Below are 26,641 nucleotides of genomic sequence, written 5' to 3' on the forward strand. Positions count from 1 at the left end.
AACTATTTTTTTTTCTATCGCCATCCTCTTCCCCATGGTCTGCATAGTGGATTCACCAAATTTCAGAATTCTACGATGCCTCAAACAGGCTACAGAGGGCTCTGAGTTGGGAAACTTTAATTCTGGCCACCCGGTACTATATATTTCTCGATTTTTAGATGCATGGTTTGAGTCTATTATTTCCTTTTTAACATTTATTTAGTTTAGAAATTTTGAAGTGATACATTACCAGTTGCAAGTGGCAGTCATTACTACACTGTGCATGGGCTAACTCCACTTTTGCTTGCTGATCTTGGAGAGTTAAGTTGACCCTCCTTTTACTTCTAACTTACCCGTCGTTTCTGTTGGTGCAACAGATATTCAGCCAATTTGTGGGTTAACTCTGTATCCAGTGACCATCCTCACTTTTGCCTGTGTTGGGTTGTCACAGTATCCCATATTTGGTTCTTGGGCAATTATGCTTATTTGGTAACCACATGATTCACTATATCTCTCTGTTTCCAGAGGCCGTTGAATACCACTTGTGAAATAGTTCACCCTTTTATTATAGTTAAAGCCACCCCTCTCTCTTCCAACTTTGGCTTTTAGCTAATGGTCTGGACTTATGTGTTTCCTCGTCCCTCTGATTCACAAAGAGACAGCGACAGTATGCTCTGATGACACACAGTGACATTTGTGTTCTTAAAAGGGTTTCCAGTAGGTATCAGGGCTGTCGCCTGCCAATGTCTTGAGCTCAGAGAATTCAATAAAGTATATAATATATAAATGGCTCGAGAATAAACCAAGCATTTATGAAATTAACAACTTGTTTTCCAAACCTATCAAGAAGCAAAGGACTAAAAGCTTTCCAAGATATTTCTAGTGAAAACTCATGATGTGATCAGTAAACATATTTTCAGTTGTTTTCTGTTCAACATTCTGTATGGGTCAGGATGGTGTAATAATAGAATTAACTATGCATTGGATATATTTCAGAAACGAATAAAAGCTCTCTCAAAACTGTTCAATGCTAGGGGATGAAAATAATGATTTTGATGCTTTTAGTGCAGTAAAATAAAACAAGACAAGAAAACTTGATTGGGGGGGGGGGGGGTGCAGATGTAAAAAGCACCTACAAAATGTAAGTGCATTTGGAAACAATTGACTGGAAATATAAGATGATTAATTTTAATTAATTTGGTGACAAGAATACATAATGTAAGCAGTTAGTTTCCACTTGTAGTATTTAATTTAAAATGCAATACAGGTATTTCCAGTTTCAAATGGTCTTCATCTGGTGAGATTAGAAGGATGCATGCTATAGAAAGTTTGTTTTTTATCTTAAATGAAGTCAGTCTGAAATGGTGGAAATGTTCTATTTTTCCCAACCTAATATGTGCCAGAATCAATAATAAAAGAAGTGAAAACTAATAACTAAATAATGTTAGCAGAATGCGTAAGCTGTGCTTTAATTGGTTTCTTCAGGCATAGTTGATATGAATTATTCATCATAATATTATAGTAACAAGTTGCATTATTATTTGCAGAAACAAAAGCACAATTTGCACGAGATGATCCAGCATTTCTTGTTCTCTTAAGTTTCTGGCTGTTTGGTAAGTATGTACATGCTCATATTTTTCTTTTGTCAAGAAATTGAATACTTTATTATTTTTATGAGACTTTTGTATTATAGTTGCTTCAAGGTAAAAAAAATGTGTCGACAATGACTTCAGTGTGCTAGTACAGAAATGAAACAACATCAGGTTATTTATAAAAGTAACAGTTGAAAATGAAAACAATGATGAACTGTTTTCTTCAATCTATGTATTTTGCCACAAACACAATAATATCTTCAGGAAACTAAGTGCAAGAAATAGGTTCATCCATTAACAATCAAACCACCCTGCATCTTAGGAAAACAATATTTGGTTAAACTTTGTAAGTCGAGCACACAAAATACATTTTGTTCAAGAAGCTTGAATTGCTCATCAAAGTAATGTAGTTACCTTTAACAAATATGACCTGAAATATTAGGAAAGTAACAGCAGACATTACATGTGAAAATGGATTCCTTATGTAAAACAAACTTCCTCATTTAATGAAAAGGATACAAAGTTGCCTAACAACATGGCCAAAAAATACAAACTTTCGTCTCCAATATTAAGGAAAATAAAATTAAAGATCCAATGATATAATCTGGAACTGCAGTGTAACCTTCAGCTGTCATAGGAAGTATCAGGCAGATTAGGCACCTATTAAAAATCAAGTCGGAGAACATTTATACTACTTTAAAAAATAAAACATTTACTGGTTTCATAAAACCACATAAATATGGAGAACCACAAAATGTCATTGCTAGCAACACTGCTTCAACATCTGACTGCTGACATTAGTCTAGTTTCTGCCTGGTTTTACGGAGTGTTGGAGTTTTCACCTTTTATCCTGATGATGGGGATGAGATATCCATGAAATGTCGATACTCCTTGGTGGTCTTTTATTTTTATGGTGTTCTGTTTTGTTTTCTCTTTTTTTGTGGTTTCAGTGTGCATAGGACTGTATTGATTCCGTTCTGGAAGCAGAGACTGAAGCTTGCAAGAATAGGAAGAGATATGATTGTGGTAATATTATTGACGTGTGAGATTAAAAAATATCAAAAGGTCTGATTAGGGAAAGTTTTTTAATCATCTGGTTAAGCTCCCCTTGCCCTCTGTACACCATGCTATAAGGGGGATGTGCTGGTAGGACCCCACACATTCCTTAATCTTGGCCAATTTGGGGGTGATGTGATCAGCATGACACTGGCCATTTTTACCCCTCCAGGTACACTCACTCACCTCACTTAGTACTCCGGCAGTTTGTTTCTTTATACAGCATATTTGCAGAATATACAATTAAACCTACACAAGTGTAGGCTTATACGCTGTATAAAATACACCTTATTAAAGGGTCTACCAATTTGAATGTCAAATCTTTAAAATTACCTAGAATGAAAACCACAAGTGATAATGACATACATTTTTTTTTATTTTGAAGAGCAGACAATGGCATTATGTTTTGAAGAATATGTCGTTCAAATGTCCTCCTCTGCTTCGGTCGGTGGAATGGATTCTGAATGTTCAATTATCCAGCATGTCTGCACACATATTGAATGGTATAGCCTCAATGGTTCGTTCAATGTTCCGTTTCAGGTCACGAACTGTCCGTGACTTAGTCTCATAGACCTTAGATTTGACATAACCCCATAGAAAATAATCTAGGGGGGTTAGGTCACATGATCTTGGTGGCCAGTTCACATCACCCTTTCTGGACAGAACTCCATTGTTCCATTGTTTGGCGAGGTGTGTGGCAAGTTGCACCATCCTGTTGGAAAAACACATTGTTGATGTCAAGATTTGCCAGTTTAGGCCACAAAAACTGCACCACCATATTCCTGTATCGCTCCCCATTCACAGTCACATGATTTCCATGTTGGTCCTCATTGGCCATTGGCCCAAAAACCACACCACACAGTCACTTTCTTAGGATGAAGGGGTACGTCCAAAATCACGTGCGGATTTTCATCTGCCCAAATCTTACAGTTTTGTTTGTTCTGTTGGTCGATTATGTTGACCATAAATTCCTCTGGATGCACAAAATGTCTATTGAACTGAACATGAATTTTGATAATAAATTCGAAGAATTTCTATGAGTTGTTGCATTGTGTATCTCTCCACGATAACTTGCCACAGACTACTGCACACAGATGTCACAGTTCCATCTCATCATTCCAGTCAGTGTTGCCACAAAACACTTTCAAAGTTCTGACGTCCAAATTCGTAACTTCGTTGTCCGTACTCTTCTATTTGAGGCTGGGTGAGCCCCAGAGCCACTTGATGCAGGGAGAGGGTTGGAAAAATTCAGATCTTAGTTCACCCAGCCCAGGAATCAAACTCTCCTGTGTGGCAGTCTACCTACTACACCACCGTGGCTTATATTAAAAAAAAAAGAAGAAACAAAAATTATTTTTTAATATGTTTTAAACAAATAAAATGTTTAAAACATACATCAAGAAAACAAATTTTTAAGTAGAATGGTTGATAAGGGTGGACTATGTTTCTATTCATAGTTATAAAGTATATGTACTTGATTAACTTCTTAAAATACCAACTTGTATAACTTGTAGGTTGTTTGAGAAGATTCAACTATTCCATAGTTGCCAGGCCCCACTCCCCATAGTAAGTACTTTGTTTTGTGAATGCAACAAAATACTTGGATATTAACAACAATGTACTCTTTGCAACACCTTATTTTTCCACCCTGAAAAAATTCACAAAGTCCTGAATTTGTAAATTTGGCGACATAGCACTTCAGAGCCAATATATAGTAGTCAACTTTGCAACAGTTCTTCTTTCTACATGAAAACGCTCTTGTGGATTTTTTCATTGTTTAACATTGCATGAAGTTAGAAACAGTTAAACAAAAATTGTAATTATAATTACTAGGGTTGAGAAAAATGTTTACGGTTTTTCGTTCTGAAATTGAAAAAGAGAGAAATTTATGTGCAGTTGGTTACACTGAACATGTTCACCCCCACCTGGAGAGAATTACTGTCACATTTGAATGCAAAGAGGCAAATTTCTCACGATTTTAGGTGACATTTCAGTAACAATACCTTGCACAATACCGGACGATTCTGAAAAGTGTTGTTTCCTTGATCTCTGTTGAAAAATTGTTCGGAACTCCGGCACAAGGTTGTTTACACAGAGTTTTTTGTTAGTAATCTCATGGAGCAGTTGCTTAGACAGTCTTAGGCTTAAATTCACATCTACACTCAAGCAACACTTAGGTCACTGTCCTCTAATGCTCCGTTCACAGTGAGGGGGTATCCAGACTAGCGATCAAGCTTCGCTCCCGTCAAGGTACGATCAACGTGAGTCTGGTGTTGGTTTCTTTACAGAGTACACCGATGTTGCTGTATAAGAAGCCTGCTGATTGTGCTAGGAATGATGTTTAAGAGATTTTCAATGACGGACTTGCCTGTTACAGCACTGGCATTAATTAGAAGGAAATAAAGAAGAAAGAGAATTGCAGAAACAGGGATTGATTGATATGGTTGATTTACTTAGGTTTTCTGCCAGTTTGGACTAATTGCGAGCATGAGGATTGTGATATGACGAAATGGATGAAGGGACATCACAAGGAACATCCATGCCCAGGCCGGGATTCGAATATGGAGCAGTTGGCGTTGTAGCACGCTGTGCTAAACATTCAGCCACGAATTGATTGCTTTAGTTTATTTTACTTCACTTTTTGTTCCTCTTTTGGCTAATTTGCGAAGATGAGGATGAGTGATGATATCATGAAATTGATGAATGAACACTCACAAACACCCATGTCCAGGCTGGATTCGAACCTGGGACATCTCGGCCAAGGAGGTCGGCTATTAAAATATAATACTGTTTATTGATATACTTTCGGTTTGAAATCGGCAAACTTTTATTTGCAGCTACAATGTGCAAAACTGTAAATGTCAACACTACTTTGTCGGTCTAGGTTTGGCCTCTTGTTTCATATCGACATTGTTGACCATTTCTTTTATCAGAAAGTTCCCGACACAACACGTGACAGATAAACATCAGGTTCTAAGCCTAGTTTGAAGGACCCGATTGTTACACACATCGTGTGAAAAGTTGTCTTCCTCAACTAAAGAAATGAATAATTTTGTTTAGTATTCCGTAAATGAAGAACGAGTTTGTGTAGATATCAAGAATGATTTTTTTGCCTTGGCAGGGGGTTGACCAATACCTGCTTTCCCTTTGCACACACACACACACAAATGACAATTTTGTTGTCCAGAAAAATATGACGGTCAACAGGTTAGCTTTTTGATTTAAGGATTTTAATTCATGCAAGAAAGGTCATTACAACTAGTGCTCATGGATCATATTTGTGGTTAGTCCCTATTGATTTTTTCATTGGTTATAATTGTAATTCGGTTGTTTGTCAGTTTTTTCTTAAATATCTTTTAACTAACTAACTAACTCTCTAGCCTTCTTAAACCCGAAGATTCATGGCTGCAGCAACACAGGCCTTCCATCTTTCCCTATCTTGAGTAAGTTCTATATACTCTTTTCCATCCCTACCGATTTCCCTTAGGTCCATCTCAACGTTGTCCCTCCATCTTCGCCTTGGCCTTCCTAAAGGTCTCTTACCATCACGTTTCCCAACAAGAATCCTGTAAACTCTTTCCTCTCCCATTCGCGCCACATGGCCTGCCCACCTAAGTCTTCTTGATTTAATAATTATGATAATATCTGGACATGAATACAAATTATGTAGTTCTAAATTATGTAACCTTCTCCACTCACCTGTCTCCTCATCCCTTTTAGGTCCAAAGATTTTCCTAAGGATCTTATTCTCAAATACTCTCAATTTATGTTCCTCTTTCAATGTAAGGGACCAAATTTCACATCCATATAATACTACAGGCAAAATTACTGTTTTGTATATTTTAACTTTTAGTTTCTTAGATATTAAAGGAGAAGACAAAAGTTTATGAAGAGAGAAGTAACATGCATTTCCTGAATTAAGCCTACTTTGTATTTCCTCTTTAACATAATTTTCATTTGTTAATATTACTCCTAAGTATTTGAATTTGGAAATTGGTTCAAACGAGTTGTTATCAATAATTAGATTTTGATTATTAGCTAACACTTGGTTTCGGCCTGTAAGCATATATTTAGTTTTCTCTTTGTTAACTTCCAAACCTATCTCTTTAGCAGTTTTGAAAAATATTTTAGCATTATTCTTAATTGTATTCACAACATCCCCCAGTAAGTCTACATCATCTGCATATGCTAACAACTTGAGTCACACCATTTAATTTTAGTCCTTCGTTAGTTTCTTTTACCTTCCTAACAGCACATTCTAAGGCAAAATTAAAGAGCAATGGAGATAATGCATCTCCTTGTTTTAACCCATCATGAATTGTAAATTTGTCAGACATATTAATACCCACACGAATTTACTTTCTGTTTCACTGGTGCATATTTTTATCATACTAACAAGCTTCTTAGGTATTCCAAACTCGATTAATATATTATATAATTTATCTCTTTTGACCGAATCATATTCTTTTTTGAAATCAATGAATAGCTGATGGACATTTTGATTATATTCCCACTTTTTTTCAAGTGTCTGTCTGATGTGAAAAATTTGATCTGTAGTTGATCTGTTACGTTTAAATCCACATTGATAATCACCTATAATTTCATTAGCATATGGGGTTAGTCTTGTTAAAAGAATGTTAGAAAATATGTTGTATGTTGTTGAGAGTAGAGAAATTCCACGGTAATTATTGCAGTTCATTTTATCACCTTTTTTAAACACAGGAACAATTATGGATTCTTTCCACTGTTGAGGGATTTCTTCTTTATTCCATATTAAACAAATTAATTTATGAATTTGACATATTAATGAATTTCCACCATATTTAATTAACTCAGCTGGTATTAAATCAATGCCAGGTGCTTTGTTATTCTTTAGCCTTTTAATAGCATCTTTAACTTCAGTCAAGTTAGGTTCTGGAACTAAAGGTTCTGCTGTGTGAACTTCATTCACTTCTGATTTATCTCCTACATGGACATTTAAAAGGTGATTAAAGTAGTTCTTCCATCTATTTAGAATATCGCTTGGGTCAGCTTGAAAATCACCGTCTTTATCTTTTATCAAGTTTACTTTAGGTTGCCACCCCTTTCTAAATTCATTTACACCTTTATATAAATCTCTGATATTTTTATTTTTGCTGTTTGTTTCAATTTCGTTAATTTTGCTTTTCAAGTAATCTCTTTTTTTACTTCTAAACGTGCGGTTAACTTCTCGCTTTATTCTATTATAATTGTTTGTATCATCAGAGTTATTTAACCACCTAAGTTAGCCTGATCTCTTATTTCTATTAGATTATGACATTCAATATCAAACCATGGCTTACGTTTTCTTGGTTTATGGTATCCTATACTTTCTTTAGCTGCTGATTCTATTGCATTACGTATGTGGTCCCAATTCTTATTTACGTCTGTCTCATTTATATTTTCATCATCATTTAAATCTTGCAAAACATCAAATCTATTTGACAGTTTAATTTGGTAATCTTTCTTAATTCTTTCATCAGTAAACTTTCCTGTATCAAATTTTATAACTTTTAGATTTTGTTGCTTATGATTTATCATTGAGAGTCTTTCTCTTAATTTAGCAATTACTAAATAATGGTCACTGGCACAGTCAGCACCTCTATGTGTACGGACGTCAATTATACTAGTATGCCTTCTCTTATCAATGAGAATATGATCTATCTGATTATGAGTTTTACCATCTGGAGAAGACCAGGTATATTTATGGATATCTTTATGTTTAAAAGTTGTACTTTTCACAATTAAATTCTTTGAGGTTGCAAAAGTAGTCAATCTTATACCATTATCATTACTTAATTCATGAAGACTTTCTTTACCAATCGTGGGTTTAAATGTCTCTTCTTTGCCAATCTGTGCATTACAGTCACCTAACAGAATTTTCATATCATACTGAGAAAATTTATCAAAGACCTGTTCTAACTCTATAAAAATCATCTTTAGTATTATCATCTTTATCTTCTGTTGGTGCATGTATGTTTATTAAAATAATTTTACACCACCTACCCTGTAAAACTGCATATGATATCCTATCAATAATAAATTCTACTGTTTTAAGAGCCGAGATAATTCTATTATTTATGAAAAAGCCTGTTCCAAAATTATGATTTTCAGTACCACCATAGAAAAAAGTATAATTTTTAGTTTTACAATTCCCTTCTCCTGGCCACCTAACTTCCTGGACAGCTACTACATCTAATTTATACTTAACTATCTCATTAACTGTACACTGAAATGCCCCAGGCCGGTAAAGGCTCAGAACATTCCAGGTGCCTAATTTAATATCCTTATTCCTAATGTAGATCTTATCCTTAGTCCAGGGACCTCCCAAAGTAGTCCCCACCCAGAGATCCGAACGGGGGACTATTTTACCTCCGGAATATTTTACCTTGGGAACATTCATGGCCTTATATTGCTGTTTCTTGACATGTCTTTTTACAGTGCAGAGTTGTCAGCTCTACGCCTAACCCCCAATATGAATGGAGGAACTACTACACAAGACAAACACAAACACATTAGACAGCACAATTACTACACAAGACGAACACAAACACATTAGACAGCACAACTACTACAGAAGACACACACAAACACATCACAACTATAACACAATATAAACACAAACACACCACAACTACTACACAATATAAACACAAACAAACTACACACCACAAGTACTACACAAGACAAACACAAATAAATTATACAGCACAACTACTATGCAAGACAAAACAAATAACACAATAGTAATATACAAGAATTGGATCCCCCCCTCAATTTAATTCTCAATCCTCCTCTAACTAAATTACTCGCCATAATCTAAAACCTAGAGTTGGATACTGTCCACCCCAATGATTAATTCAGATCCCCCCCGAAGAACCCACGTGTCAATTAATGACTAAAATGTAATTGTTGGATATTTGCCCCCATCCCTCGATACAACCCTTAAACACTTTCTTTTCTTCATCTAATGGATTAAATACGGTGCATTTAAGGTGTAAAATTTGCACATATATTTTGTAGAAATATATAATGTTGAATTTTATATTATTTAAAGAGGAAACCCTCCCCCCAAAAAATCTCGATGTCGAAACCTGCACCATAATCCCCCCTGTGGGCACCTCTGATATATATCTTTTAAAATATCTTTTACTCGGGTTTATGAAATTGCATAGTTTAACCGATGTTCTATGAACAGAATTAAGAGGAAAATATTTTGGGATTTTTTTACGCAATGCCCCCATCAATCAATTTTATCTATACTTGCCTTTCTCTGTGTTTCAATAGGTCTTCAGCCCGCTCATTTTCTATGCACAAAACTGGGTTACGTATCCTCTGTAACGAGGCTGAAGACTGCTACTGAACCGGACTGAATCGTGGGTTGAGGGATAGAGATGTTCACATCAACGATTAAGCTTCGGCAAAGTCAAGCTCCTCCCGCTCATGCTCCGGGTGAATATTCTTTCCACCCGATCGTGACCAGACCCCGAACCGAGCGTGATCGGAACGAACCTTGACCGAAGCGCTAGGTGTGAATGCTTCTATTTAAAAATAATTCAACAATATTTGACTGCACCGTGAGGGGAGGGTGATCTGAGCATTACTTGAGCATAGATGTGAATCAAGCTTTACTGTTATTCTTTTTCATCAAGAATGACACATCGTAGGTTCAGTCCCACTCTCTCCTGTCTTTTGTTATGTGAAGAAGACAGCTATTTACGATGTGTTGTAATAATATATAATATAAGAACCTCGAGGAATGCTTCTGCTCATGTTTTTGGTTTTTCTCTGGCGCAATATTCACCAGTGACCACAAGCACAATGCTATTCAGTGATTGGCTGGATTTTAGGTTAGACCATTTTTTTCCCCTTTATTCAGCTCTCATAATTTATTCTATGTTATAAATATCTGTTTTAAAACAGGGTGTTCTTTGTTGTTTGTGCTCTTCACTTCAGATTAAAAGTATTTTTCATAATACATTAAAACATTTTATGCTACATTCAACGTTTCAAAACTATCTACCTTGGACTTTATGCTACTTCACATGATTCTGTGGATTCCACATGGCATCTTGTTTAATACGATTCAAATGTCTTCCGGAAATGCTGGATGTAAATTGCGTAAATATCAACGAACATTTCCCGGAATTGTAGATAAGTATTCTCGTCTGAGGCCGTTTACTTTCCAAAAAAGTCTCTGCTAAGAAGGGGTTTTGAAACCACAGCCTTCCACTCCACAAGCGAACGCAATTCCTCTACACCACACTGCTCACATTATATTAAGAACCCCGTTCGAGGGATGAAGGCATGCATATTTTTGTACTCGTGTAATGTAGGGTGATAATTTGGGAATGCTTGAATGATTGTGGCCATGGAGTAAGTTGGAAGGGAGGCGGCAGCGTACATACATTTTCCCTGCTGAGGGATAGCATCATCCACTTGATAATACAGAAAAATCAGATTTATATTTCGAAAATAACTTGAAGACCAATGCCGGTTTCTCCCCCACCAAAAATGGCTTTTCATAGTTTGTTAATATGCACTCATAAGATTTTCTATTGTTTTAATTTCACACGTTTCATATTTCAGAAGTTGATATCCCTTTCCTCTCTCTCTTTCTGCCAGTCTGCGGAAAAAAAGGATTGAAGTTTCTTGACAACCGGGGGCTGGCTCTGCTGCCTCCTTTTCGATTTCCAGATCCTACTTTCACCAAACAAGAATGAACTTCGTAACTAAACGATTGGGTGCTCAGAGCACACTATTGACAAAATGTGACAAGACACCAATAGAAATGTTCATCATTCTTCACTTTCATTGTTTTTGCTGAATATGTTTCCAATTAAAAATTCTGTGAGGAAGTTATAGACATGACATAGTGTGTGCATTGGCTTATTTAAACTGGTAGCTAGTTTTAACGTGAGCTACTTGGACAAGATGTGGTGTGTTTGTAGGTTCGATTCTCCATTGAGGCAGGATTTTTTTCAGGAGTATAGCATTGGGTGTAATGTTTATACACCGTGCTTGGAAATTTACATTGATCTCTGTATTTCAAGAGGTGAAAGGAAAGGGTAAAGAGGTCCAGCATTTCCAGAAGCCATTTCGATGGTAAGATACAATCATGTGCCACACGGATTGTGCAGAATCAAATTACGTTGAGCAAAGTCTGAGTGTGGTAGATATGAATATTGCGAATAAAACTAATAATTTGTTTAATCTGATACTTTGTGTTGAAATCAGAAAAAGTATTTTAGATACAAAACAGTGGTTGATTGACGACAATGCCTCAGGTTTTGTGTTTCTCAGATGTCGTACAATATATAAATGGTGATTAGTAGCTTTCTCACATCAGCCTTGTTCGGAATCACCATCCACTTACGTTAATTGGTGATTTGTTCTTTAGACAAATTGTAGGAAGGAGGCGATGGGATTAACAATGTTCATTACAAAGGAACGGATGTAACACATAACTGATATTAGGAATTTTAACTCACTAAACTGTCCCATCTGGAAAACAGGTAAATGCCAGGGAATTTTGCAGATTGTCTGGAATTTACGTGCAACAGAAAAAGTTGCAAAATGAACAAGCAGTTCATTTCCACTTCTGGATTCGGTTCTTGTGATTCAACTCCCAAATAAGATTCGGGTTAGAAACATGTTTCTTCGTCCTTATGATTATCACTCTTGTGCAAAATTCCTTTGAATTTCTGCAATAAATTTTCACTTTTATAATACTAGATATTAGAAAAAATATCAAAGTAAAACTTCCAGTCCAGATATCTGATTGATAACTAAAGTACATTGACAGTATGATCATAATTATCAGAAAGGTTGGTGAAGATGAGGTTATCATCTATTATTTTATAGATCTTAGTCTGGCCATTTCCTATAGAATTCCTATATGCAACAAAATTTCTTCAGATGCTGTGTACTTATAAATGTAAGCAAAAAAGCAGCATTTTCTATGACACTATAAATCCGCCAGAAAATGAAAAATTGTGTATGGTTTATGATCTTTTTCTGTTGTTTTTGTATTATGGAAATCTGTTATGGTAAAATAATGTACCTGTGTTACCTTAGCCTGAAGGCTAGATGCATTGTAGCATCCAATAAATTTGATGCCGATTGTGCTTTATTTTACTCTGAATTTTCACGTGTTCATGTGTGTGTAGAATGAAATTTGCTAAAGAAACGTTGTGAAAGTGAATATTCATAATAATTAACGGATTATATATTTAACTGAAAAACACAAGGATCAAAAGCAAAAATCATGATGATAAACATGTGTGGAAAAATGTCATTTTTGGACTGGAAAACCTGTAAATGTCAGGGAATTTCATAATCAAAAAATTGTAGCAACCCTGTGTCCCCTTAGTTACAGTTAATAATGCACTACATCAGTGTTGTTATGGCGGCTTAATATAATGGCATGTATGTTCAATTATAAATCAATATTTTAGGTGCGCAGTGAAAAGCACAAACAATAAAGATCTTAAATAACATTACCTACAGCATCCTGAATACAAACATACCATGTTAACGATGCATAGTTTACTTTAAATCCTGGCGATCAATGGAATACCATTAAATTTCTGATTAGTATTTCATCAACGAAGAAATAGAAATGTGCATCTCTCGAAGCATGCATCAAATTAATTTTACAATCATCTAATAAACTTTCATGTTATTCTTTGTACTTCCTAAACATTAAGTCTGGGGAACAGGCATTATGGCCAATCAACAGGAAAAAAAAGAAGGAACAAACAAACAAACACACACAAACACACACAAACACACATACACACACACACACACACACACACACACACACAGACACACACAGACACACACACACACACACACACACACACACACACACACAGACAGACAGACAGACAGACAGACAGACAGACAGACAGACAGACAGACAGACAGACAGACAGACAGACAGACAGACAGACAGACAGACAGACAGACAGACAGACAGACAGACAGACAGACAGACAGACAGACAGACAGACAGACAGACAGACAGACAGACAGACAGACAGACAGACAGACAGACAGACAGACAGACAGACAGACAGACAGACAGACAGACAGACAGACAGACAGACAGACAGACAGACAGACAGACAGACAGACAGACAGACAGACAGACAGACAGACAGACAGACAGACAGACAGACAGACAGACAGACAGACAGACAGACAGACAGACAGACAGACAGACAGACAGACAGACAGACAGACAGACAGACAGACAGACAGACAGACAGACAGACAGACAGACAGACAGACAGACAGACAGACAGACAGACAGACAGACAGACAGACAGACAGACAGACAGACAGACAGACAGACAGACAGACAGACAGACAGACAGACAGACAGACAGACAGACAGACAGACAGACAGACAGACAGACAGACAGACAGACAGACAGACAGACAGACAGACAGACAGACAGACAGACAGACAGACAGACAGACAGACAGACAGACAGACAGACAGACAGACAGACAGACAGACAGACAGACAGACAGACAGACAGACAGACAGACAGACAGACAGACAGACAGACAGACAGACAGACAGACAGACAGACAGACAGACAGACAGACAGACAGACAGACAGACAGACAGACAGACAGACAGACAGACAGACAGACAGACAGACAGACAGACAGACAGACAGACAGACAGACAGACAGACAGACAGACAGACAGACAGACAGACAGACAGACAGACAGACAGACAGACAGACAGACAGGGAGGGAGGGAGGGAGGAAGGAAGGATGGGATCTGAACCTGCAACCTCTCATGCTTGACAAGAAATAAGGCATGATAAAGATTCTAGCATCTTACCAATTGCTCCATAATACATTACATTACTGATGAAAAGTCCTTAGAAACATGTTGACTTTCATGGATGATCCACCTGCTTGTGTTCGAAAGACATTTTCTTCACTGGTCATGAAAGAAACCAATTTTTGAGAACTCTCTAATATTGTGCAATGTATTGTAAATCAAATGTCTTTTTAATTCCTCAGAAATTTACCTCTTTTTGCTCAAAGTTGATGATAATTTCCTCCAGGTGGGGCAAAACTCTATTCAGCGTTTCAAACCTTACATACATTTTTCTGATTTCAAATTGAGCACATAGAATCATAAAAATTCACCAAGATTCTTAACCAATTGGCTATTTCTGTTTGATTGTGTATATTATATTAGCAGTTTATATTTTCTAAAGTAATGGAATGTGCGAGATTGGAAACGTTTTACTGCATTGTTTTCCATCTAGTTCAGAGACCATCTCAAAGTTGGCTACTCTCAGCAATGCTGCCCATTTTACAAATTCTGGACTTTGAAAAATTTCTGGGCAGTTAAAGCAGAAGTTGCGAAGAGTACGTTAAATACAGAACAAAACTCTTTCATCTATATACCATTCAATCGTAGATGTGTTTTAAATACAGTGGAACCTCGATTTTACTTTTTTCAGAGGACCAAGGTGAAAAAACTTAAAATGCAGGAAAATGAAAAATTCAGAATTTTTTTTTTGACATTTTGCTCCATTAGGACCATGAAGAACGAATGTAAAATTGGGGTTCCACTGTATTTGTAATAAAACAGGTGTTTTAATTGTTTGCAACTTGATGTTTAAAACACTTTTGTTTTATGGTAGAAAAAACACAGGAGGGTAAGATAAGAGATGATTTAATATATTGAAGGTATCAAGAAATACTTGGTGCACTCACCAGGTGAAATGAAATGGCTGATATTGTCAACTTGCCTGCAATATCTTCAGACATCGAAAGATGGCTTCTGACTGCAGCGTAGCCAGGTGAAGGGTGTTGATAAGGAACACGTGCTGGATGATATGGTGCTCACATCTGTCTTTTAATGCTGATTGAGCGAATCAGAAATCAATTGAAGCTATTGCTCCACCTTAAAACAATAACAAAAATACTCCGGGTGGCTTCTTACAGCCCAACTAAAAACAATACTAAGAAAAGACATCAGACTTTTTCTATTAGTCACCTGTTTCCTCATCTCATTAATATCAAACAGACCCTCCTTATTCCCTTCTCATCATCACAACCTGAGAACACTTTGGTCCAAAACCCACCTTTGGCCTCCTGATACAACCATCTATGGTGCAACAGCTGCTGATTTATCATCACCTGCTGCACCTTACAGATTCACACTGCTGCAGATAAACTTACCCTCCAGTCCAAAGGCATCTGCCACCTCAATCTTACATGCACCCTCAATTGCCACATTTGAAGTGGCTTTTACTTCAGAGAAACTTGTACTGTCCTCAACCTCAGAATAAATAACCACAACAGCTATCATTGCTCCTCCATCTCGGATTTCACTCTTCTTCCATCATCTACGAACATCTCTTCTAGAAAGTGCTGACAAGAGAGCTTACGTGTATGTCATGCCCCCAAACAAGCCGCAAAACCCTGCGTGCGGAGGCCCGGAGACAAGTAAGCCGTTAGGGGGCCCTCAGCCATTGACATAGTAGAGAATTCGCGTATGTAAAAAATAAACATAGTTACTCAGGGGTTCTGAAAACAAATACAATATATACAGGTAAAGTTCCCTGTGCATGGCACCTTGCCATAAAGGCACATTTAGGGTATGTGGGGGTAGGGCCCCACATATTTTCGATGTCGGATATCTCGGAGGTGTGATCAGCACCATGCTCCAGCTGCCTTTACCCCCACTGTGTACCATTTGATTTGGAGCTGGGTGGGCCCTGGAGCCGCTTTATATGGGGACGAAGCTGGAAAAATTCCGTTGGACCACCCCACCCCGGTCTCCCGCATGGCAGTCAGAGTAGAATCATGAGAAAGGCAATGGTGAAGGTTTATTCAACCTACCTTTAATCAGGAAAATGTTATGGCTGCATGATTGTATCATTTTCCAGGTATAAGAAAACAGTGTCATATATGAATATATCATACTAGTTTTTGGACTTTTAACCACTGTTATTTTTTAAAGAGATTTACCTACGTTTCGGAGCCTGAATCTGCCTCCGTCTTCAGGGTAGCGTGTGGTCTGTTCGATCATATAAATGTTTGCCTTGGAAGATTATTCTTGGTGGCCTAGACTCCACCGCGTCTGTCGGTCACAAGGACCTCTATATACAAAAAGTTGCCAGGTAGGATTATCAGTGGCCCAGGCTCCACTTTGTCAGATAACCACGTCAAGGTCACGATCAAGGCTTTTGCGTGGCACCGTTAGGTTTCCACCTTGATCTCCGGGGACTGGACCGCCCCGGATTGCATGGGCCGCTGATAATCCTACCTGGCAACTTTTTGTATATAGAGGTCCTTGTGACCGACAGATGCGGTGGAGCCTAGGCCACCAAGAATAATCCTGCAAGGCAAAAATTTATAGACACCATATGATCTAACAGACCACACGCTACCCTGAAGACGGAGGCAGATTCAGCCTCCGAAATGTAGGTAAATCTCTTTAAAAAATAACAGTTGGTAAAAGTCCAAAAACTAGTATGAATAAATCACCACTGATTAGCTACAAAGAAAAATGAATATATCACATCACAATGGATGCACACAAAAACTTGGCACGCAACAGGTGGGAAATTACGCAAGATTCTGCTCTGATATCGGCGGTATCAATAATGTGGGATTATCACAGTTTGAGTGTCTTTCTTGCGCTTGTGCGTTTACTATTTCAGTATTACCTTTTTCAAACCAACAATTAATTAAAGGAAATGCATGCTGTATATTATGAATGAGTATGTGCGAGAATAGAGGAAGAAGAATGGGAATAGTGAAGTCTTCATGCTCTTGAATGAACCAGTCCATTGGAAAACAGTCATCTTTGTTTCCCTTCGGAAAAGTCGAGCAGAAGTTGAAAATATTATGTTTTCTATATGCCAAGGTTTTATATAATCAGGATTAGTATTTTTTTTTACATGTACCTGTAAACATGTGTGTGCTAATTCATACTGCATTGATGTGGCAGTTACATATTTATGGCAATGCATAACCAACGTTCAAAACAATACGTGCGCATGTGGGGGGGGGAGGGAGGTGGGGAGGTGGGAGACTTAATGGCCAGGTGACCCAAATGATTGCCCGGGACACCGCCTGCGATGGTGCCAGACCGGGGCATCCCGATTTAGTAGAGCCAAATCCTTATTTCTGATTACATAAATGTGGATATTTGTCTTATAAAGAGTTTGATTTGTGTAGAGATAAATAAATTGAAGTTACTTCTCAATGACAAATGTATATTGCAAAATCATGTAGCAATTTAAATTAAGAGACTGCTGTTATTTTGATATTACAATATACACGTTCTTTGACATTAAGGCATTGAAAAAACAAGTCTATTTGGCCGAAGGTGGAAAGTAGTGGGATCAGTGTAGAAAGTTGAGGCAGGGGGTGACAGTGTGGACAGTTGGGGTGCCAAAAATCGACCTCACCTGGATGAAAATTTTATAATCACACACACACACACACACACACACACACATACATTTTATATATATTTTATATATAATATGTGTCTGTGTGAAGGTAGGTAGGTAGAGGGGGCCTTTGGCAATATTTTGCGGGGGGGCGAAGATTTGTAGATCCAGCACTGTCATCTGGTCTCAGCCAGTGCTACTTTCTTTCCCACCCACCCCTATACTCGTGACATTTACATGACACTTATCCAACCAACACTCACCATTCAACTTTCAACCACGAGTGTGAGTGTACTGTTGTCCAATGCCTGTTCTCTGCAAACACTCTTCATCTGGGACACTACATTGAGATGCAATCTCTTCATTTTTTGCTGCTTGATGATAATGTGGCCAGACAGTGAAATATGAGTCATTACAATTTGCCAGGTGGGTGTCTCCTGTGGCATACATGTGGATAATTCCATGTCAAATCACGCAGGAGTTGACTGACCCTCATAGTTATAGATTTTGATGATATTTTGTACACAGTTTTGCTTTGCTCCAAAACCGAAACCTGGGATAGGATTCTGCTGAAATATGATTATTACATATTATATGAGGACGTTTCAAAAACTCTAGGGGGGTCCTGCATTTGAATCCCGGCTTGGGCATGGGTGTTCTTTTTGTGTGTCTTCATCAATTTCATCACATCATAACTTAGCCTTATCTTTGCAATTAGACAAAAGTGACAGTAAGAGTAAAAGTAAAGTGTCCCCCTGTGCTTTGCACCACACCATGAAGGTGCGTAGGGGGTCTGCAGTTAGGGCTGAAGGTGGGGCTGATGTGATCAGCACCATGCTCCTGGCCACCTTTACCCCCCAGAGTTTCCTCCAGGTACCCACTTTATACGATGCTGGGTGGGTGCCGGAGCTACTTGAACATGTGGAAAAAATATCTCTTCTCCCCCACTGGGGATCGAACACGGGTCTCTTAAGTGGCAGAAAAGCAAAGTAATATAAATGAAATCAATTATTGAAAATTCATTTTCCACAAACAGGAAATTTTCAATGAATGAATAAAGACACAGAAGCATACTTGAGCTTGTTGTAAAGAGGAAAGGCAGTAGCATATTATGACATGATCAGTAGATGAAAATTTGTAATGTTTGAGCACTGTTCAAATTTCAAATTTGGATGACTGAAAACACTAGCATGCAATGTAGATTGGACATTGTATTGTATGAGGGGCAGTCACATGAAAACCGAACACCCGCTACAAAGTGACAATGGAATTTGTTTTATTCAAAAGTAATTGCCACAAGTGTTGTTAAGTGTTAAGACATTTATCCCCCTGGGAGATGAGATGATCAATTCCAGTCTTGTAGAAAGAGGTAGGTCGCTGACGGATCCACAACCTCACCCACTGTTGCACTTCCTCGTCCGAATGAAACCGACATCCACAAATGTCTTTCTTCAGGTCATCAAAAATGTGGAAGTCACAAGGGGAAAGATCGGGGCTGTACGGAGGATGTTCAAGCGTTTCCCAGCCAAATGTCTGAAGCTTATCCCTCACCAGATTGGCAGTATGGGGACGGGCGTTATCATGCAAAAGGATGATTCCGTCCGACAGCATTCCAGGCATTTTGACTTAATGGCACGTCGCAGTTTCTGCAACGTGTCTGCATAGCGCTGCACATTGATTGTGGCTCCACGCTGTAGGAAGTCGACAAGCAGAGGGCCCTTGCAGTCGAAAAAGAAGCTCAGCATGACCTTACTCGTATGGACAGCCTTGGATTTCTTTGGCGGGGGAGAATCTACGTGTTTCCATTGTTGGTTTCGCTGTTTGTTCTTGGGCTCAAAATGGTGGCACCACGTTTCGTCCCCTGTGACAATACGTGAGAGAAACGCATTCTCTTCCTCGTGGTACCGCTGCAAATGACTCAGACATGCAGTCATTCTGTCAATCGTTTGTCCCTCCGTCAGTTGATGCGGAACCCACTGCGTGCAAATTTTTCGGAACTGCAGGTGATCTTTGATAATGGCATGCACAGAGCCATGACTAATGCCAACCTGCACAGAACCATGACTAATCCCAACCTGATCACAAATTTCTTCCTCTGTGATTCGTTGGTCTTCCTGGATCAGACCATCGATCTTCGCAATCACATCAGGCATAATGGCTCGATGGGCCTGTCCCGGCCGCGGATCGTCTTGCAGTGATGTGCGTCCTTCGTGGAATCTCTTCTGCCACTCGTGCACACTTGTCAAGGACATGCAGTGTTCGCCATACACTGCAGACATGCGACGATGGATTTCACGTGTTCCAGCACCCTCAGCCACCAAGAAACGAACCACCTGCCTTCCCTTCCCCCAAGATGGGAAATATTTTCTACAATAAATTTACTACAAATACATTTGAAAGTGTAAATTAAACATTACTACCCCTCCACCAGTTCTTCACTTTCTGCCATTGTTACTTTCCGTCTATTCATTTCCACATTTTGAACCTGAAGAACAGTTTTGTTTACTCATCTTGTAGCCTAAGGAAAATCAACAACTAAATATTGGCAGGCAAAGATCCTGTGCATACAACACCGTGCCATGAAGGAACATTTAGGGAATGTGGGAGTCGATCTTGACCATTTTGGGAAGTAATGTGATCAGCACCATGCTCCGGCCACCTTTACTCCACAGGTTTGCACCCAGGTACCCATTGATGTGAGGCGGGGTGAGCCCCAGAGCCACTTTATGTGGGGAAAAGGCTGGAAAAAATCCAACCTTAGATCACCCACCCCAGGAATTGAACCTGGCTCTCCTGCATGGCAGTCAGATACCCTACCGACTAGACCACCGTGGCTATAAAATATATATTTCTAAAATGGTAAAGTGTCATCCATCGTCTTCGCATGTGAAGTGAAGTTGACTTGGTGGCCTTCTTAATACCCACATGGAGGTTGCTGGAGCTTAATTAACCCTCCAAATCTCATTTCAAAATGTATCATTTTTTGTGTGTGTGTGTTTGATTTTTGGTTTTAATGTGGATATTAACAAAGTAAATATTTCATGATTTTTTTAAGAGTTCAGTATGTCCGTTATTAATAAGGTGTCACCTGTAGATGATGCTGAGCACTGAAAGTGACAAATGTTAAACTTCAGGCACTTCATTTCTATATTTTTGTCTTAATTATTTAATAGTGATGTTTCAGTGCATCCCTCCACAGTACTATTTCCAGATATGTCATTCGATTAATATTTATATATTGAATGTTTACAAAACAAGAGAAAATGCAAAGTCTTGAAGCCAGTAGCGTTGATTTGGTGCCAAAAATGGGGGGAAGTCCCCTCTAATCGCCACCAGTGCTTGAAGCTTGTATACATAATCCTGTAAAGAAACCAATATGGTTACCTTCTTACAGTTTTAATGGGATTACTTTAGTGTTCATATTTTCAATGAAGGTAGCACAAGCATGCAACTCAATCATTCAGTAGGGTGTATATTGAAGGTGTGGTGTGCTTCTCAGATGGCATAGTGATAATGTCGCCTTGCAATCAAAAGCATCCTGGATTCGATACTCTGTGGAGGCACATAGTGGTTCGGATCCTACTTCAACTGTAGGCCCAGTCCCGATTAGCTTATCTGTGCATAATGTGGACAATATCTCTGAAACGAACGGCCCGATCTCAACGAACGTTTTTTTTAAAAGAAAGCGTAATATATGTTCTATATTTAATGTTATCTTTGGTTTTTCGACAGGAGCAACCGTTAAGTAGTTGATTACGGATTTGTAAAAACATTTCGTATTTTACTAATAATTTATTAATAATCTAGGCATCTGAGAAGAAAATGTTCCACACAAACATTGTAGCGTAAACGCTAATCGTTAATTTGACATATTACACTTGTTGGTTTTCACCTTAGAATTCATATAAAACAAATTAATTACGTAGTGTGTGCATTGAATTCTTCTAGCAGCATGTGTCCTTAGTCCTATTTAATTACACGATTGTAACTGGTATTGAGTATTGAATAGTATATTATTGTTATATACATGCAATAACATTTACTAATAATCATAATAATTGTTATTAGTAATATTATTATTATTAATAATAATAGTTGTTTTTGTTGTATTAACTAGCCATGAATTTTGTTTAAATGTTACCGATGTTCATGAAAGAATGTTATTGATTGATTGATTGAAATTAAAATTTTGTATGCGTCAGCACTTAGGCTATTTTCACCCGCCATCGTATATGAGGCCAAACCCCTTACAATGTATAAAAAATCACCATGCGTGTCTCTAAAATCTCCTTACCCAGGGTTAAAACTGAGGCGGTACTGGAGCACTCAGCACATACGTATATTCCTATGAGCAAAACACAGGAGACCATACATACAACCATACAAAGGTAGCCTCCCCGATGGCTTAGTTGAACGTCGTCGCCTTGTGATCAAGGGGACCCGGGTTCGATACCCTGTGGAGGCACAAAGTGGTTCGGATGGATCCCACTTTAAACTGTAGGTCCGCTCCGGATTTTCCTATATGTGCATAACGTGTACTTAAAAATAAAATCTCAAATCAAACACCACTACAAAGGATTGTGCTGGCCGTAGGTTCAGACGCCAGAGCCTCGTTGGTCTCCAAGACTGCAGTTGCTGAGGTGAAGTACGTGGAAATGAGGTTAACATTTGGGAGTGTTCAGAAGAACATCATAACATACGTGTATACTCGTTATTAGTTACTGGTATTTTGTGGTTTCTAAAAATACCAGTTATCTGTATTTCTGTAATAAAGCTAATGAGCACAATTAATGTGAATATAATTTACGAATTATTAAAAGTTGTGAAATTCCAAGGAGGGAGAAGAAGTTACTGTATTCAATATGTTGCTCGCTCCACTCCAGCATGTCCGCTAAATTGTTTCTCCTTCGTTAAGGGAAAACTTTGCGTAAAAAGTAGAAGTATTTCAGACTTGCTCCAAAGCAACAGAAAAGATAACTTGAATTGTTTACGGAAAATGTCAAACAAAACAGAGTTATCTCTGTGGTGCCAATACGGGCGTGCATCAACGAGAACTACAAAAGTTCACGGACATCAAAACAACTACGTTTGCCACGTGTTTGGTCGATGCTCTTTACAAGTTTCGGAATGCCACAATTCAGCGGTGCCTTGCTAATTGCACCACACGAGTTCATGGCTTGTTCGCGTGCAGCACAATCGAAAAACGATCTATCGTTGCTAAGTTACGGCGACACATTCCAGGGTTGCCAATAACATTATTTTTTAAAAAGTGAGAAGTGCGCTGCGAGTTCTTCAAAAACACGCGACGCTGGTCTTTGAAATTACAGCATTATCTGGTTGTTCCCCCAAACCTTCAGAAACTCCGTGTTGTTTCGTTTTCCTAATGCTGGTTACGAAGTCGCACTCAGAGGAAATGTTTTCAGGGCAAGTGGTTCAGCTGCTGAAAAAAGCTATGGGTTCATTCCATGTCAAAGCAACGGGAAATGAGTAAATTTTTCACCTCTTCCCTCCGATTTTGAGCAGATTTGCAGTATGTGTTCCCTCATGTCTGTTCCCTAGGCATGCATGTAATTTATTTTTCGTAAAAATCGAGTAGAATCATTTTGAAAATTTCAAGTTTTTGAAAACGACTTACTTGTTTTTCCGATTATCTCTCATTCTACAGACCTCGGAAAACACTCATTTTGTAGCTCTTAAACCTGCGCATACAACGTGAAAGTCAACAATCTAAAATTTCGAAGTTTTAACCATTTTTCACAATGTTGATCATTTTGAAAAGTTTGCATCATGAGAGTAACGAATAAAATCTCAAAATATAACATAAATTCCCTTGTCTTCCTGAACATTATTAAAATGCTCAAAAAGATCTAAAAATTGCCAAAAAATGGCCTATCCCTAATCATGAGAAAAATAACCAATTACTTCATTACATTTTTATATTTTCGAGCAATCTTTCAACTTTTTTTTTAAAAAAAATATTCAAAATCATCAAATGCTTTAGCCTAGTCATAACATAATTATTTTTAACTCTGACATCAGTGAAACATGTGTATTTTGACACAGTATAATAACGACGGCCTACGTACACTGTGGATGGTGTGGATATAGGATCCCACACATTCTCGACTTCGGCCATAGTTGAGGTGATGTGATCCGCATCGTGCTCGGCCGTCTTGACCCGCCATCCACGCCCCCCCCAAAAAAACTGCTTCATGAAGGGACATCTTCGGAAAAATTCCACTCCGAGAATTGAACCCGAATTTCCCTAAGGCACTTAACGCCCTACCGACCGACGAAGTACTTTACTGAAGCGAAGACTTCCACAGAAAATGAGACAAAGTACACCTTTAAAACAAAATTTTAAAAAAATGACTTTTTATCTCGAAACACTCATTATGTGGCATAGTAAAGGGTGGCGCACGAAAAACCGGCCCGCCTGCCACGCGTGTATACCAGCTTCTGCGGGCCGGGCCGGTTTTTCGTCCGCGTAAAATTGCCAACAAGTAAACAGGCACATAAAAATATACAGTATTTCAATACTAGGTTACATTTGGTGCTGAAGATTTACTTGTCGCGTACACCACTATTTTTCAAAAAGGGGGCGGGGTCATAGTAACTTGATGAATTCACAGTAAGCTCTGTAGGTTCTAAGCAAACGCGAATATTTGGTAGAGTAGAAGGATTTATGTAAAATGCTTACACAACTTGCGATTTACATGTATGACTGACATAATTAAAAAATTCTATTGACATAATAGATGAAGAAGTTAAGATGCTAGCGTTACAAAACAAAAATATTTCCCTGTTGCTGAGTACACACAATGATAAATTCAGATTGTATTGAACATTCCTCTTTGCTGAGATGTACAGTGTACTTGATTGCTTTTCCTTACACTGATTTTGACATTTGACTTTTTTGCTATTCAGTCAAATTTTGGAGGGGCCTCCCGATGGCGCAGGTTTCCGGTTTCGATACCCGGTGGAGATCCATAGTTATTCGGATCCCACTTTAAACTGTAGGTCCAGTATCGAGTAGCTTATCTGTGCATAAAGTGAACTTTAAAAAAAAAAATCAGGCTACTACTTTTTCATCGTCTGCTCTTTAAGGTCCAAATCTAGTTTTGAACCTAGATGTATGATTACTTATACCTATGTGTTTCTTCTAAAGTACATATTAACTAAAAAATAAGAAGCCGAAGTTCATTACTTCACTGTAAAGTAAGTGCGGGATTTTACTTTTTTCATTATTTTTTTTAGTGCAAGGCTGTGTGGAATCAGTGGCATGCAAGTTTATAGTCCAAGGCCGTCTCTTTATGTGAATATACTGCTTATCATTGCATAGATGTAGCCAAGCATAGTTCACCACGTTAAATATCAGATGATCTTTTCGCCGTTGTGCACTGTGCAAGACATGAGGGAGCAACAGAAAAAAAGAACGAGACGAAAATCATGTAATGTTTTTGCAAGTGAAAGAACATCCGGAGAGCAGACACAGGCAAGGGAAGGGCCCTAAAGTCTCTTTGCCGCAATGCTCACATGATGTGTGTCACTATAGAGCATTATAGAGCTCAGGGACGGTAATGGTCACAACAGTAACTGGACCCCTAGAACGGCCAACGCCGCTGATGAGGTGATCGACGAGAGCTTGAGGGATTCGTCGCCACTCTTCACGTAGGGCAATCTCCAACTGTGGTAGAGTGGAGGGAGGAGCTGGTCTAGCTTCAATGGGTCTGCCAAGTGCATCCCAGACATGCTCAATTGGATTCAAATCTGTTGAGCACGCTGGCCACTCCATACTCTTAATTACCTCGTCCGGTAGCATGTTGTCCACCAACAGAGCTCTGTGAGGACGGGGACTATCGTCCATGGGAAGGAATCGGACATCAATTGCACCTGCGTACGGCATACCAAGACGTCTGAGGTACTCGTCCCTATATCTAAGGGATGCCATTTCGCCGAAGTAGGATTATTGCTTGTTCCACGTTTCCTCCAGATTAGGACACGTCGATCGTCAGGTTGGAGAGAACCGCGACTCATCGGGAAACAGCACCCGACTCTTGATTGATTGAATTGCTTTATTTTACTTCGCTTCTTGTGCCACTTTGGCTAATTTGCGAAGATGAGAATGAGTGATGATATGATGAAATTGATGAATGGACACTCACAAACATCCATGCCCAGGCCAGGATTCGAACCCTGGACCCCTAGCACTCGACTCTATTAGCGAATTAGCGCTACTAGTTTATGCATTTTATTATCCACTTGGAAACTTTTATCCTATTCCAAGAAACAGAGTCGCCCTGTATATTGCGAGCCCGAGGCAGCCTCACATACGAGACTTTTTCAATTTTCGTCTCTTTGCAACTTATACGCGCTTACAGTGTAACTGAAGAAACGACAAAAGGAGTGAAGGCGGGAAAAGTGATCGAAATTTATGTCCGACATGATTTCGTGGCACTTTCAGACATTTTCGTGGAGCGTGAATTATAGCGTGGTGGATGAGGTCAATTTGAATTTACACTTTATTCAGGTTAGGAATGGCAATG

At 38.5% G+C, this 26,641-nt stretch overlaps 1 protein-coding gene across 4 annotated transcripts in view; it reads left to right on the forward strand.

Annotated features, from left to right (window-relative positions):
* Unc50 (Unc50 RNA binding protein) overlaps window positions 1-26,641 on the forward strand; it is a 156,807-nt gene that overhangs the window by 55,245 nt on the left and 74,921 nt on the right. For all 4 annotated transcript variants that reach the window (XM_083119539.1, XM_083119541.1, XM_083119540.1 and 1 more), the window contains exon 4: window positions 1,527-1,592. In XM_083119539.1, coding sequence (XP_082975665.1) covers window positions 1,527-1,592 — 66 coding nt within the window. The remainder of the gene's footprint in view (window positions 1-1,526; window positions 1,593-26,641) is intronic.

The sequence above is a fragment of the Lepisma saccharinum genome, chromosome 3 (genome assembly GCF_977018435.1).
Source record: "Lepisma saccharinum chromosome 3, izLepSacc3.1, whole genome shotgun sequence".
NCBI lineage: Eukaryota > Metazoa > Arthropoda > Insecta > Zygentoma > Lepismatidae > Lepisma > Lepisma saccharinum.